We start from the raw sequence: 15,239 nt of genomic DNA on the forward strand, positions 1-15,239 counted from the left end.
TGACAAAATTGTCTATAGAAATAGAAATTTGGCAAAATTTCCTATAGAAATAAAATTTTTTTAAAAAAGATAAAACCGATTTCTCGAAAAAATCCCCACAAAAATCCCCAAATTTATGGAAATTCCCCACCAAATCTCCAACTCAAAAATGTCGTCCCCATTCACGAAAAAATATCCCCAATTTCGGGGAAATCCCCAATACTGGCAACACTGGCCACCACCATGCCAGAGAGTATAAAAAACAAGATAACGAAACTGTCAAGCGAAACTGCGTCAGTACACACAAAAAAATTTCACGAAAAATTTTCCAATTAAAATTTTAATTGAGTTTTAAAAAATATTCAATTAAAAATTTAATTGATTCAAAAAATTTTTTAATTGAAACAAAAATCAATCACAAAAATAATAGTATAAATTATTTTTTTAATTGGATCAATTAACTTTTAATTGACCTTCAATTCATTTTTTAATTGATACTATCATTTCTGTGATTGAAGACATTTCAATTAAAAATTAATTGGATCAATTAATTTCGTGATTGAATCAGAAAAAAATTGTTTTGTGTGTAGGTGGCAGTCATGAGGAAAAGTTCTCTAATATAATGCATTTTTTTTCGACGCTTCTCTCAAATATCAGTTTGCGTCGGCGTCACCCAGTTCAGTTCTTGTAGTAACAAATGTTCTTTTTTATAAATGTTTTCATTCCATCAATTTTTTTGGCAGACAATTTGAAATTATAACTGCCGATGACTTTATAAAGAATTTATCAAAACAGCGCTTCGACCGCAACGTCGGTAATACCAAAGCGGCAGGCATGGTGCGACATCTATACGGTTGACGTTTGTTTTCTTCACAGAAAAGAAATTTTCATCCTCTTGTATTTTTATTCTCTCTGCATCTTCATTAAATAATTAACAAATGGAGCGACTCATATGCAAAACATTAAAAACAACAATTTGCTAATCATTTATGCATGCATGCATGTACATACATGGTCATATTTACATACATACTATTTATGTTATTGTGTACATTAATCGATACATATATTTATTGCGTTGTGTTATTGTTAGTATTGTGTAGTAGGAATTTTATGCCAATGTCCCCTGATGCATGTGCTTCTTGAATACATAGCTTAGATGGGATGGCATCGTAGTGAGTCTTCGTTGTTGTTTTTGACGATGAAAACAGCAAAGCACTGTTCATTGATTGGTTGGTGTTCCATTCGGCAATGGTTTTATTATTTGTTTTCTTTTTTATTTGCGTTCGTTTTTGTTGTTATTTGTTGTTTTCTTTTTTGTCGAGTCCCATTTATGTCGCTTCAATTTATTTCGTTTGTTCGATTCATTTTAAATTGTCTTAAGTCGTTCCATTTGGAAAGGAAAATAAGTAGCAGAGAAAATAGTTTTCTTTCTTTCACGTTACTCACTTCAAGATAGTCATAATTCAAAATCGATAATATTGTGAATAAAGGTCCAATAAGATATCACATTGAATAAGAAAATAGGCAAAAGAATATCGTCCAAAAAGTTATACTGGAAAAGAATTTCTCGATTTCTTCAAATTGCCTATGTCGAGCTATAGTCATATGTACATACATATGTATTTCGAGTTATCACTCTATTGAAATAATTGAAATATTTTCGTTATAGCTTCTTCGGCTGTTTATTTGATATGTTGTTTTCTTTTGTTTTAATTCATATGTGCAAAAATTCCGCATTTTATTTCATTTTGGCATAAACAACAAGAGGTACCCTAACAAAGCCAACAACAATTAACATAAAGACAAAATAATTTATGTTGATTGTTTCCTATGATTTCTTTATACCGCTTCTTTCCCGTTTGTTGTTTGTGTCTGCCACATACTAATTCCAATTGATATTATTCTGAATGCTTATTTAAAATTCATTGTGTTCCCCGATATAAGCAAATTTTTATCAACACTTCATATGGTAAGCAGCAGCGGTATTAAGAAATCAATCAGCTGTTTTCGACATTAACAAGGTAGAAGCGTAAACAAAACACACACACACACACACCGTTTTTTCAATAATGGGTATTAAGGGAAGAACTTTAGCACATTTTGTAAATGAGACCAGGTGTAACTAGGGATGCCAGATTTTGAAGAGGCAAAAAGAGCACATTCAGCTTATAAAAAGAGCACATACGAAAAAAATAGAGCACACTTTTTCAAATAAAAGAAAAACATTTAATTCCAATTTATTGAAATATAATTCATTTAAACATAACAAAAGGTTCATACCATAAACATAAATAATCCACTTTCAACTCATGCTTATTTTTTACAATACTTTGCAAGTCATTTTTTGGTGTTTTCGTGAAAAACGTTATAGAAGAAGTTTGTTTACATTTAGAACAGATTACAAAGTGAAGAAGCAATATCGGCGTGCTCTTCTACGACTCTCATATATAAAGTAAATCACTCAAAGACTGTAATTATAACAAGATGTCCAAATTGCCTCTTGTTCTTGATCATACCTATTTTTTTCCCAACTCTCTCATACATGTATGGAGCTAAACTCATGAGCCTATTGGAAAAAGAGGAAGCATATAGACATGTTGTTAAATCAGATAATCTTTGAAAACACTATTTAATTAGAAAATAACGGCTAGGAAAATCTCTTAGTGTAACATTTACGTATTTTCAGTTTACTTTTACCATTTATTGAATCGATTTGGATTAATATTTGTTGTGATGCATAAAAAGAGCACTTAACTAAAAATAGAGCACTTTTGCGTGCTCTTTTGGCCTGTCTTGTTTTAAGAGCACATTTTGTAAAAAAGAGCACATGTGCTCTTTAAAAGAGTACGTCTGGCATCCCTAGGTGTAACCGACTTATTCGGAAAATAGCTATTGACGCCTTTTCCTTACCTTTATTATTAAATTTGAGGATATTCATTATTATGATATTGTGCAAAATAATATGAGATAGATTTTTTACAATTTTCTAGAATTGATAGAATTTTCAAAATATTCTCCCACAAAGAAGAGGTGCAACAATAACTCTTCTATAACATCTACACCCAAAGAAAAAATACTTTCCTCCGGAATGAAAATTTAGACAAACGAAGTTCCCCTTCCTTATAAAGTACTTTCTTTTATAACAAATAAATCCGAATTTATGACAAGCGATTCTCTACTATAACACTACTAGTCTCTATAACACTAGTTTACACTGAAAATGTACACTTAAAGGTTAGGTTAAAGTGACAGCCCGATTAAGTTTCAGGCTCACTTAGACTGTTCAGTCCATTGTGATAAAAAAAATGTACACTTGATGAGAAGTGACTTTTCTTTTGTATTTTGATCTGCTGAATTCGAAAATGACGGTCACACAAGAACGCATTTTTGTCTGTGGGTGAGTGGCTCATATTTGTATGATTTGGCATCGGATTTATTCACTCAATTGCTTATAATTTTGTCATTTTCCGGCCGATTTTCTTCTAGTTGGTCTTATTTCTTTACGAACATGAAGAGAAACATATTTTTTTCTAATCGTTTGTACTTTTCTGGTCGCAAAGAGTCGTTGAAAAACACGTTTTTTTTTTTGAAAATTTGTCCTATTTCATCAATATATATTGATTTCCCAGTAAAAAAAAGAGTCGCCAAAAAAGTAATGAAAATGTTCTTTTTGGATCCGGAAGTGATGCCAAATTGACGCAGAAGCGATGAATTTAACATGGGCTTGTCATAGGACGGACGTCCAACATTTCAACAGCCGCTGCAATGAATTTGCATCACTTCTTAAGGTGTGAGGTGAATTTAGTGTTTTGGATGTGAATTAATAAGGATTTTTGTGATATTTTGACTAATAAATAATTTTTAAAATTTTTTATGATTTTGAATGCTTGTCTGGAACGTTTGTCATCAGATATTTTCAAAAATGCACAATTTTTCTAGAAAGAACACAGAAAAAAATGAAGCAAAATAAAAATCAATTATTGGCATAATTGAATGAAAAAATTATATCAAATACCATTTTTATTAAGTCAAATACGTAAATAATTGGTTGAATGAAAAACTGTCAAACATATCCAAATTCTCTGGTAATTGAATTCTCAACACATCAATTACTATGTTCAATTGGACTAAGTGTAGAAGTTGTTGATTTAAGTATAATGTGTAATTGTCTGATAAAACTGTTTATGACGTTGCTACGTAATGAAAAAAATAAATAAATACAAACAATAAAATGACATTTATTGTTATTATTAAGAAACTTCTCAGGTAGCAAATAAACCGTGGCATCGGTAACGCGATTCGAAATGTTTACATTAACAAAATTTTTAGCGCAGGTAAGTACCTTTATCTAAATACCAGTTCTTTGGTCAAGCGCATTTTTTGTGGAAACTACACTGAAAGAATTCTCTTCGTAAAAATGAACATTTTCATTGTGAGTCTAACGTGTCACGTGTTGGAGGAACATATAACGAGAGGTGGGCGCATGACACGAAATTCTCGTGACACGCGTGAATCACGTGAGCCGTAAACAAAATCCAAAGCAGCTCTCGTGAATATGCGTGAATGGGACTAAAATAAATATGCCGTACGTAAGAAATAAAATCGGTTCGTGAATGTGCGTGAATAAAATTTCGTGCGTGAGTACTGGTTTTCATTTCGTGAATGTGCGTGAGTGGGATTGGCTACCACACGTATCGTGCGTAAATAAATGATTCGTGAATGTGCGTGAGTGTGTGTGAAATTTCAGTCACGCGCACACCTCTAATATTTACGAAATTCTCGTGTACGTTCACGTAAACAGAACTTTTAAAGACGATTAACGATTCACAACAATTTTTAGACTCACGAAATTCTCGTGATTTCGACTAGTAGTCGGAATCACGACGAATCACGCATATTTCACAGCTTGATCTTTTTACGGAAAGTTAATGTAATATATTTAGTATATATTTCGTATATTCGTAAAAAGTCGTTCGTAAATTTACAAAATTCGCTGAAAACTTTGATAAATATGTAAATGAATTCTCTCGTTGTATGAACTTACACACATCCTGAATTGGACCTTTGAAAAACTTGGGGAAAAGCTTTGGAATATACATATAATTACACTCATTCTATTTTGTTTTTACGATTAGGACGTGTACATGTCACACTGGTCTATAAATGGATATAAGCGGACTGTCAAAAATATGTGGGCTATGGGAAAATGTGTTTACTTCGAAAACGGGGAGTTCGTGCTTCAATTCTTCCCACAAACAAAAGGTAAAATCATATAAATCTTTGAAATCTTTTTGAAACTTTGAAATAAATAAAGGTTTGTATTACAGAAGAGCAAGAAGCCGAGAGAGAGACGACAGAAGTTCACCACTGTGGTATCACAATGGACTGAATAGTCTGATACATCGGGCTGCCACATAACCTAACCTAACCTAAGATGCCGAAACAAACCGCATAGAAATGAGGAAAATTTGGAAAGCAATTCCAGCAGGTGGTACAGATAATTTAAAAACAGCTTTTTCTTTGTGAGTGAGCCTGTTAAATATGTCGTTTATAACGAATATTCTGTATTTTGTTCCAAACATGTACTTCGCTGTATTTACAAGTATATATATTTTTAATTTTTTTTATATTAAAACGCATAAATCCGTTTTTCAGAGTGTATTTGTATACTTTTCTTAAACCAATAATGATTATATAGTACAAAGATTATATTGATTACCATCATAATAAACACAATTACGGTAGTAATTGTACAGGTTGTAAAATTCTATAAATATTGTACTCAGTTCAATTATGGCTGTAATTGGAAAAGCTTATATACTTCAAATACTAATATATTTGGATTGAGTACTATGTCATTTGGATATTATGACAAATTCCAATTACCTTTATACTCAACACAAATATTCCTTCATTTGAAAATAATTTTATGACAACCTTACAATTTGGGTAATTGGGTTTATGATTTTCGTTATAAGCTGAAAATCAAATACAAAAATAATTGAAATCACAATTTTTGTATTTGATTCAAGTATTCACTTTTTTTCTATGAATTTAAAATTTTTTCGGCTAAATTTAAATAATTTGCACTATTTTATTAATTTTTAATCTGTTTGAAACATTAAAATATTAAATTTCCCATTAGAAATATGAAAAAAGCGAGTTATAAAAAAATTGACTCAAATGAACTTCCTGTACAGTTAAAATAAAGAACATCTTTGGGAGAGTATTTTTAGAAGTTCTTTTAAAGTTGTGCCTTGAGAAGAACTTCCAAATATTTTTGCTGGGTTGTTTAATGAAAATGCGATTTAATGAGATATGATTTGTTTAATGAAAAAATGCCGAAAAACTAAAAATAACGAGATATCTCAAAAACTGTTCCATATATGTTTTTTTAACTTTCATTTTCGAATTCAGCAGATCAAAATACGTAAAGTCACCTCTCATCAAATGTACACGAAAAAATATATTTTGTAAACTAGTGCAATCTGTTTTACTTTGCTTGTCTAAAAATTCATTCCTCAAAAAAGAAATCTCTTTTTTCATTGTACACATTAAAATTGTTAACTAAATTCAAAATGAATGTTTTGGGCTACCAATATATTTCCGAAGTGCTTCATAGGGATGCTCTTTATTTATCGAAATATTAAGCTAATATAATCAAAAAATCTTTATTATCTTTCTGGGTCAGTTTGATGGTCCTTTAATACAGACACAGTCTATCAAAGTACATTTTAATTCCTCATGGTAATTTCTCAGCTTTTGAAGAATTAATAACTGTTCGATATATAAAACACCTCACAAAATTTGTCCACTTTTGAGATGTTTCACTGTAAATATTTGTTAATGAGCACATTTATAGATTTCTGAAATGTATGACAATAATATATTTCTCTCGGAAGAAAACTATTTTTTCGTACCAATAACCAAAATTTCACCAATCTCCAAAAAAATGATTTATTTTTTAATTTTGATGGACAATTCTATACTCGAGTGGTAAACTTGTGCCCAATTCATATCCACCAAGCAATCTTTCATATACATATTTTAACATATTGTTCATTGCAAATTTATACCATATTTGTCTATCTATCATTTGTAATACTTCATTTATCATTATCAGCCAAATCCAAATTTCATAATTTTTAGGAAATGAGGCTGTTCCTGGGGAATTTAGCCGTTTACGCTTTAATAATGTCGCGGAAATGGCTCTGCCATCTGGTGAGTTGAACATGTTTTACTATATATCTCTATCAGACCTAACTGTTGCTGTTGATGGTTTCCAGGTTAGTTACCTTGATTTTCATGAAATCTTCAACTTCGCTGATCTTTCTGCGTAGATGTATAATCAACCTGGTACAATAATATTCGAGACTGATATTCCCACCTGAATATCACAAACATTTCATTTAAAGAGCATCACGGAATCCCCCATCAATTTCTTTCTACATCTGATGTAGTCGTTTTGGGCAAGTCCATAAACATTTCTTTTAAAACGCATCCCGGGATCCCCTATCGATTTTTTTTCTACTGATAGTCGACAACAACACAAGTCGATTTGATTAGTCGAATTTAAAGACTACAAAAAGTAAACTTCGACTTTTCGAAATTTAAAAAAGTCGGTTAGTTAAAACGTCGATTTAAGACTTTATACTAAATAAATTAGGTGGCAGCCCGATGTATCAGGCTAACTTAGACTATTCAGTCTATTGTGATACCACATTGATGAACTTCTCTCTTATCACTGAGTGCTGCCCGATTCCATGTTAAGCTCAATGACAAGGGACCTCGGAACGGCGTACCACATTGCAGTGAAATCCCTTAGAGAAGCTTTGAAACCCTCAGAAATGTCACCAGCATTACTGAGGTTGGATAATCCACCGCTGAAAAACTTTTTGGTGTTCGGTCGAAGCAGGAATCGAATCCACGACCTTGTGTATGCAAGGCGGGCATGCTAACCATTGCACCACGGTGACTCCCAATATCCTCAAAAGGATTTTTTTTCATTTTCTTTTATAAATTTTGTTATATTGATATTGAAATATAAAATATTTCATTGAAAATTGTGAGTAAAGGTGGAATTACATGTCATGCGGTCATGCGTGCATACGTAATATGCTATTATCAAAAAAATGTTAATGTGGGAACTACAATTGTTTGAGTTACACGATAAAAGTAACGTATGCATATGACGCATGAAGTTGACGAACTTTCAACTTTTCAATGCGTCGGGTGCGTTGACAACATTAAACAACAAGTAAACATCTAAACATGTAAACAATCTAAAATATGGATGAGGAATTATTGAAGAAGTTAAAAATCATAAAGTCCTCTACCTTAAAAAGTGTGTGGAATATAAAAACATAATAAAAAGGGCAGATGCAAGGAATGTAATCAGCAAATTTATTGGTGATCCGACGCATGCTGTGTAACTCAATTGAAGAATCGTATTCACACAAAAAATTTTTTCTGATTCAATCACCAAATTAATTGATCCAATTAATTTTTTAATTGAAATGTCTTCAATCACGAAAATGATAGTATCAATCACATTTTTAATTGGACATAGAAAAAAATTCGTGATTAAAAAATTAATTGATTTTTTCAGCAAATTTCAATTAATTTTTTAATTGATTCAATTAAAAATTTAATTGATGTTGATTGCAAAACTCAATTAATTTGTTAATTAAAAAGGTAACTATTCTTAATTACTTTCTGAATTGGCTCGGAGTTTTTATTTGGATTAAAAAATGACTGTTTGAAATACATTTTTAATTAAAAATTAAAAAAAAACTTAGCACTTTTTTAAACTGAATTAGTCTTCCGAATTTGATTAAAAAGTTAATTGTATCAATTAATTTTTTAATTTAAAAATTGAAAAATTTCAATCATTGACTTAATTAACTTAATGTTTCTGTCATGATTAAAAAGTTAATTGTATCAATTAATTTATTAATTGAAAAAAATTTCAACTTCAATTAACTTTTTAATTGGAAATATTTTGGTGATCTTTTTTGCTGCGTTCGTCAACGCATTCGAATACAACGTAGGCACGCATGACCGTATAGTATGTAGTTCCACCTTAACATTGTCTTCTTCCGGCAATAATAGTAGTGTATTTCTAAATTATTGTTGCCATGCATCTAAAGTGCAAATAACATTAATTGCCTGCGTGATAATGTCAATGACCTTTTTTATGCTTTATAGATTTCAAAACATCACCACATGCATTATTGCATTAGAATAGAAATGAAATTTGTATTTCAAACTGTATCACAAAAAAATCATTAATTCCCAAATGTTATTATAATTGCATTTGATAACCTTTAGAAATAATAACAAAAAAAAACACAAGTTGATAATTTCATACAAAATATTTTGAAAAATTAATTCATTCATAGAATTTTGCTAATGATAAGGTACTACGTTCGGAATTTTGAAGCAATGAACTATACTTTAGTACATTACAACAGTTTAAGGATTAAAAAAAAGCGTTTTGTACTTCCTTCTTTAGAAGAGATTCTTTGGTTCAGTTCCACAAAAATAGAAACCCACTCCTACGCTCGAAATTTCATTAAACGAGCGCAGTTACGTATTTTTGATAGTTGCTTGTTTGCATTCAATGGAGATGATAATCTTGCATCTTCTAAAGGTACAACTTTAATAGCACTCCCACAAATGTCCTCCAAAAGATGTTCTTTATTTTAACAACAGAGGAAGTTCTTTTAATTCAATTTTTTATAACTTGACTTTTTCACATTTTTAATAGGTAATTTTAGCCTTTTTATTTCAAATAAGTGAAAAACAGAGTAAGAATTAATAAAATGATACAAAATATTAAAACTTTGTCGAAAAAAATGCAATATGCGTTCTAGAAAAACTGCGAATTTTTGAACATTTTTGAAGTCAAACATTTCGGACAAGCATTAGAATGCATAAAAATTTTAAAAAATTATTTATTTGCTATATATCATTACTATAACATTTTTTACTTCATATCCAAAACACTGAATTCGGATCACACCTTTAAATATGATGCAAATTCAGTGCAACGCCTCTTGAAATGGTGGACATCCGTCCTATGACAAGCCCATGTTAAATCTATTGCTTCTGCGCCAATTTTGCACCACTTTCGGATCCAAAAAAAAAAAACATTTTCACTGCTTTTTTTGCTGGGATGTTTTAATGTTCGTGCTCTCTCATACGATTCCTAAAAAACCGCACCAGTTTCTCTTTTGTGTGGTTTTATTTGATTTTCTATGTTTCAGTATGAGGTTTTTGAAGTCTCCTAGGCTTGGGTTGGATTTATTTGGAACTATTTCGGTTATCTGTTCATAAATTCCACTCCAGTATGGTAATGGATCAGAAAGAAAAATTAGCTTATTTTAACTTTTCGAAGTCGATTTTTTTACTTTCCAAAATTTGAAAATTTTGACTTTCGTCTTTGCTCATTTATGTAATTTGAAACCGTAAGCGTTTTCGACCTTTTCCAAATTTTTAAAAGTCGAAAATCAATAGTCTTTTCCAATTTTTATGAAGCTCCTTTAGCGCTACGTTAACAAACGAACTTTTAAACCTATAACAGGTTGGCTGATAAGTCCCCGGTCTGACACATAGATGGCGTAGCTAGTATAAAATGCATATCATTTTTATATAGTACCAACCTTCAAATGATTCGTGTCAAAGTTTGACGTCTGAAAGTCAATTAGTTTGTGAGATAGACCGTCTTTTGTGAAGCAACTTTTGTTATTGTGAAAAAAATGGATAAAAAGGAATTTCGTGTTTTGATAAAATACTATTTTCTGAAGGGGAAAAATACGGTGGAAGCAAAAACTTGGCTTGATAATGAGTTTCCGGACTCTGCCCCAGAAAAACCAACAAAAATTGATTGGTATGCAAAATTCAAGCGTGGTGAAATGAGCACGGAGGACTGTGAACGCAGTTGATGCCTGGAAGAGGTGGTTACCGACGAAAACATCAAAAAAATCCACAAAATGATTTTGAATGACCGTAAAATGAAGTTGATCGAGATAGCAGAGGCCTTAAAGATATCAAAGGAACCTGTTGGTCATATCATTCATCAATACTTGGATATGCGGAAGCTCTGTGCAAAATGGGTGCCGCGCGAGCTCACATTTGACCAAAAACAACAACGTGTTGATGATTCTGAGCGGTGTTTGCAGCTGTTAACTCGTAATACACCCGAGTTTTTCCGTCGATATGTGACATGGCTCCATCACTACACTGCTGAGTCCAATCGACAGTCGGTTGAGTGGACAGCGACCGGTGAACCGTCTCCGAAGCGTGGAAAGACTCAAAAGTCTGCTGGCAAAGTAATGGCCTTTGTTTTTTGGGATGCACATGGAATAATTTTTATCGATTATCTTGAGAAGGGAAAAACCATCAACAGTGACTATTATATGGCGTTATTGGAGCGTTTGAAGGTCGAAATCGCGGCAAAACGGCCCCATATGAAGAAGAAAAATGTGTTGTTCCACCAAGACAACGCACCGTGCCACAAGTCATTGGGAACGATGGCAAAAATTCATGAATTGGGCTTCGAATTGCTTCCCCACCCACCGTATTCTCCAGATCTGGCCCCCAGCGACTTTTTCTTATTCCCAGACCTTAAAAGGATGCTCGCAGGGAAAAAATTGGTTGCAATGAAGAGGTGATCGCCGAAACTGAGGCCCATTTTTAGGCAAAACCGAAGGAGTACTACCAAAATGGTATCAAAAAATTGGAAGGTCGTTATAATCGTTCTATCGCTCTTAAAGGGAACTATCCCAGTCAGAAAAAAACCATCGGAAAAGCGTTGTAAAAGCGTTGTGAACGGTTGATACACGGTGGGAAAAAGCGTTGTTACAACCCCAAAATGATAACATCATTCCACGGTGTATCGATTGTATTTAACAACGTTTTCAAAGCGTCATGAAAACAATATTTTATACGCTTTTCCGATGGTTTAACGAACGCTTTGACAACCCCAAAATGATAACATCGTTATACGGTGTATCGATGGTTTTTACAATCATTAAAAAGCACTGAAAAACAAAATTTCATACGTCTTTCCAATTGTTTCTAGAAGATTTTGTCAAAATTTTATTTCTATAGAAAATTTTGCCAAAATGTTATTTCTATAGAAAATATTGTCAAAATGTTATTTCTGCCCGCCTTGCATACACAGGGTCTTGGGTTCCAAACCAGATTCGACCAAACACCAAAAAGTTTTTCAGCGGTGGATTATCCCACCTCAGTAATGCTGGTGACATTTCTGAGGGTTTCAAAGCTTCTCTAAGTGGTTTCACTGGAATGTGTAACGCCGTTCGGACTCGGCTATAAAAAGGAGGTCCCTTGTTGTTGAGCCTAACATAGAATTGAGCAGCACTCAGTGATAAGAGAGAAGTTCCCCACTGTGGTAACACAATGGACTGAATAGTCTAAGTGAGCCTGATACATCGGGCTGCCACCTAAGATAACCTAACGTAGAATTAGATTGAATCGATTTTGCAATGTCCGTCTCCCTGTCTCACACTGGTGTATTTGGAACACGGTTGCCACAATTGGTAGAATTCTAGCAAAAATGGTAAATTTTTGACTGCTTGATAGACTTGTAGGATGTTCAATGTTTTGGTAGATTTTGCAAAATATTCCTCTCCAACTAAGAGGTAATTTATAAATAGAAATAAAATTTTCACAAAATTTTCCATAGAAATAAAATGTTGACAAAATTGTCTATAGAAATAAAATCTTGACAAAATTTTCTATAGAAATAAAATTTGGACAAAATTTTCTATAGAGATAGGATTTTGACAAAATTTTTGTGAAAAAAAGTAATTATGTCTAACAAAATTTCTTCAATTAGTCGATAAATAAGTACTTATATTTGGGTTTTGGCGTGATGTCAGCGTTTAGTTTAGTTAAAACTTTCTACAATTGCCTCATTTGTAAAATTAACCAAAATTGTTGTTCCTAGTTGTTTCACTGTTAATGTACATATTCACTTTATATGATAAAGGAACATTATCCTATTATAAATCAATTCATATCAACAATAATACTTCCATTACTCATTAAAAACCATTGGACATTGATGGAACATGCATTTTCAACGACAATTTTATGGAAAATTTACTATTTAAAAACCGTCAATTAATTTGTTTAGCAAGCGTTGTTTCAACGTTGGCTTCCAACGCTGTTACAACGCTCAATATTTATAACCATCGTAAATTTCTGACTGGGATGTTGAATAATAAAAACGAATTTTGACAAAAAAATGTGTTTTTCTTTGTTAGACCGGGGACTTATCAGCCAACCTGTTACATTCCATATGCCTGTTGGAAACTACTGAAAATGTGTCAGTTAAAGCCTAACGGATCTACATCAAAATGACCATTAATCGATTTTAAGGATATAGATAGAATGAAAATGAAGCTTGGCAATATGGTGTGCATATATTTTGTTTTTGAAAAAATCACTTACTAAAAATTAAAAAAATACAGATTTAATTAATATAACAAGAAATAATCAAATTTCCAAAAAAAAAAAAAAAAAACTAACACAACAAAAAAAATAGGGTTTGTGTGTTGTGTAATGTAGAAAAAAAGCTCATGAATATGTAGACCAAATATGGCAAATACAACTGGAAGAAGAAATGACAACTAAGTTTCAAGGGTTATGAACTTACCTTTGGCACGATATTTGCTACGCTTGCCGTAACGACCACTGTAGGCCATAGCTGCATTAATATGGTAAGTTCGAAGAAACAGCAAGAAGGGGGTTTGATAAATCACAAAACGTTAAAAGTTGTAGGTGTGATGGACACGAAAATGATGATAGTAGAAATAAGTTGGTGGCATTAATTGGTATTCTTATCTAATTTAATTTAATTGTTGTAAATAATTTTACTTGAATATATTCTTTTTTTTAAATATTATTCTTCAGGTATAAATAATTTTCACTTAACTATATTAAGGATTTTATATAGTTTGGTGTAACACACTTTTCTCACTGCTTTATATCTATGTTTAATTGCATAATTATAACATATGTAAATTTAGATATTCTTTAAAAAAAAAAAAAGTTTTGCATAGACTTGTTTAAATTTTCTCAAGCTATAATTTCAAGAAAATTTCTGAACATTTAAATTTCTGGTTATATTTTTTTTAATTTTTCGGTGTGTATTATATATATTTATATATTTTTTATGCACAAAACTAAGGAACAATATGTAATTTTTCCCCACTATCAAAAGGAACACAACACCAAAAATTTTTTTTTCGCAAAATATTTTTGTTTACTATTTTTTCGATTTTGTTTGGCTATACAAAAAGATTCTTCATACACACACGCACAATTGTTTATTATTATTTTCGTTAACTCGCATTTTTATAAAAAAAAAAAATAAAAACAGTCGTTTATTCGGTCCTGTTGGATTTTGGTATTATTATTTTGAGGTTAACATTTCACTATGATGATGATTGAAGGTCGTCATAATCTCATATAGAGCTATATATTTTTCCACGTAGATATAATATTTTCACTTATCGTCATGTATTTAAGGATTTTAAAAATATTTAAGAATTTTAACATATTTTCAATAGAAAACACATTGTATTGGGAAATTTTTAACATATTGCTTGTTGAAAAATGACGTTTTTAAGGTGGTTTGCATTCAAGGATAACATTTTCTGCTTGATAATATTCAAACACATACAATGCACATGCACTTCAGCAGCAAACATTCGAATCGATTTTCTGGATGTTTTCTTCCATTTTTGTTTCTTTTATGTGGACATGGGTTTTTTTCACATTTAATATATGTGTCAATGTGTCTAAGAGATGTATGCTGCTGCTGTTATTGATTACAGTAGACATAAGGATGCTGTTGTAGTTTTTGTTGGTGATGAGTATGATGGAATATTGTGACCTCCGATAACAATAATGTAGGCAAATATAGGTCTTTTGCGATTTAATTTTTTTTTATAGATTTTAGGTCATCTTTTATATCCCGTTCTGAAAAAGAATAGCAAACAGAAATAAAGGTATTAGAGAATTTCATTATTTTTAATTTCTTCTCAAATAATTGGAAAAATTCATTGATCTACACGGATTTTTTTAAACAGAAATATTCAACATCCCTATGCTTTGGTATGTATCATTGCAATGTATCACAGAAAAATGCAACTTAAAACACTCCCACATTTTGCATTTCATTCACAATTCATTTTATCCAAAGGTCTAAGAATATTTTTTCT

At 31.5% G+C, this 15,239-nt stretch overlaps 1 protein-coding gene across 3 annotated transcripts in view; it reads right to left on the minus strand.

Annotated features, from left to right (window-relative positions):
• The window catches only part of rictor (rapamycin-insensitive companion of Tor), a 197,983-nt gene extending 183,918 nt beyond the window's left edge, over positions 1–14,065 (minus strand). For all 3 annotated transcript variants that reach the window (XM_075299059.1, XM_075299058.1, XM_075299057.1), the window contains exon 1: positions 13,670–14,065. In XM_075299059.1, the coding sequence (XP_075155174.1) occupies positions 13,670–13,718 (49 nt within the window). In that variant the 5' untranslated portion in view covers positions 13,719–14,065. The remainder of the gene's footprint in view (positions 1–13,669) is intronic.
• Between the last annotated feature and the right edge of the window lie 1,174 nt (positions 14,066–15,239).

The sequence above is a fragment of the Haematobia irritans genome, chromosome 3, assembly GCF_050003625.1.
Source record: "Haematobia irritans isolate KBUSLIRL chromosome 3, ASM5000362v1, whole genome shotgun sequence".
NCBI classification, from domain to species: domain Eukaryota; kingdom Metazoa; phylum Arthropoda; class Insecta; order Diptera; family Muscidae; genus Haematobia; species Haematobia irritans.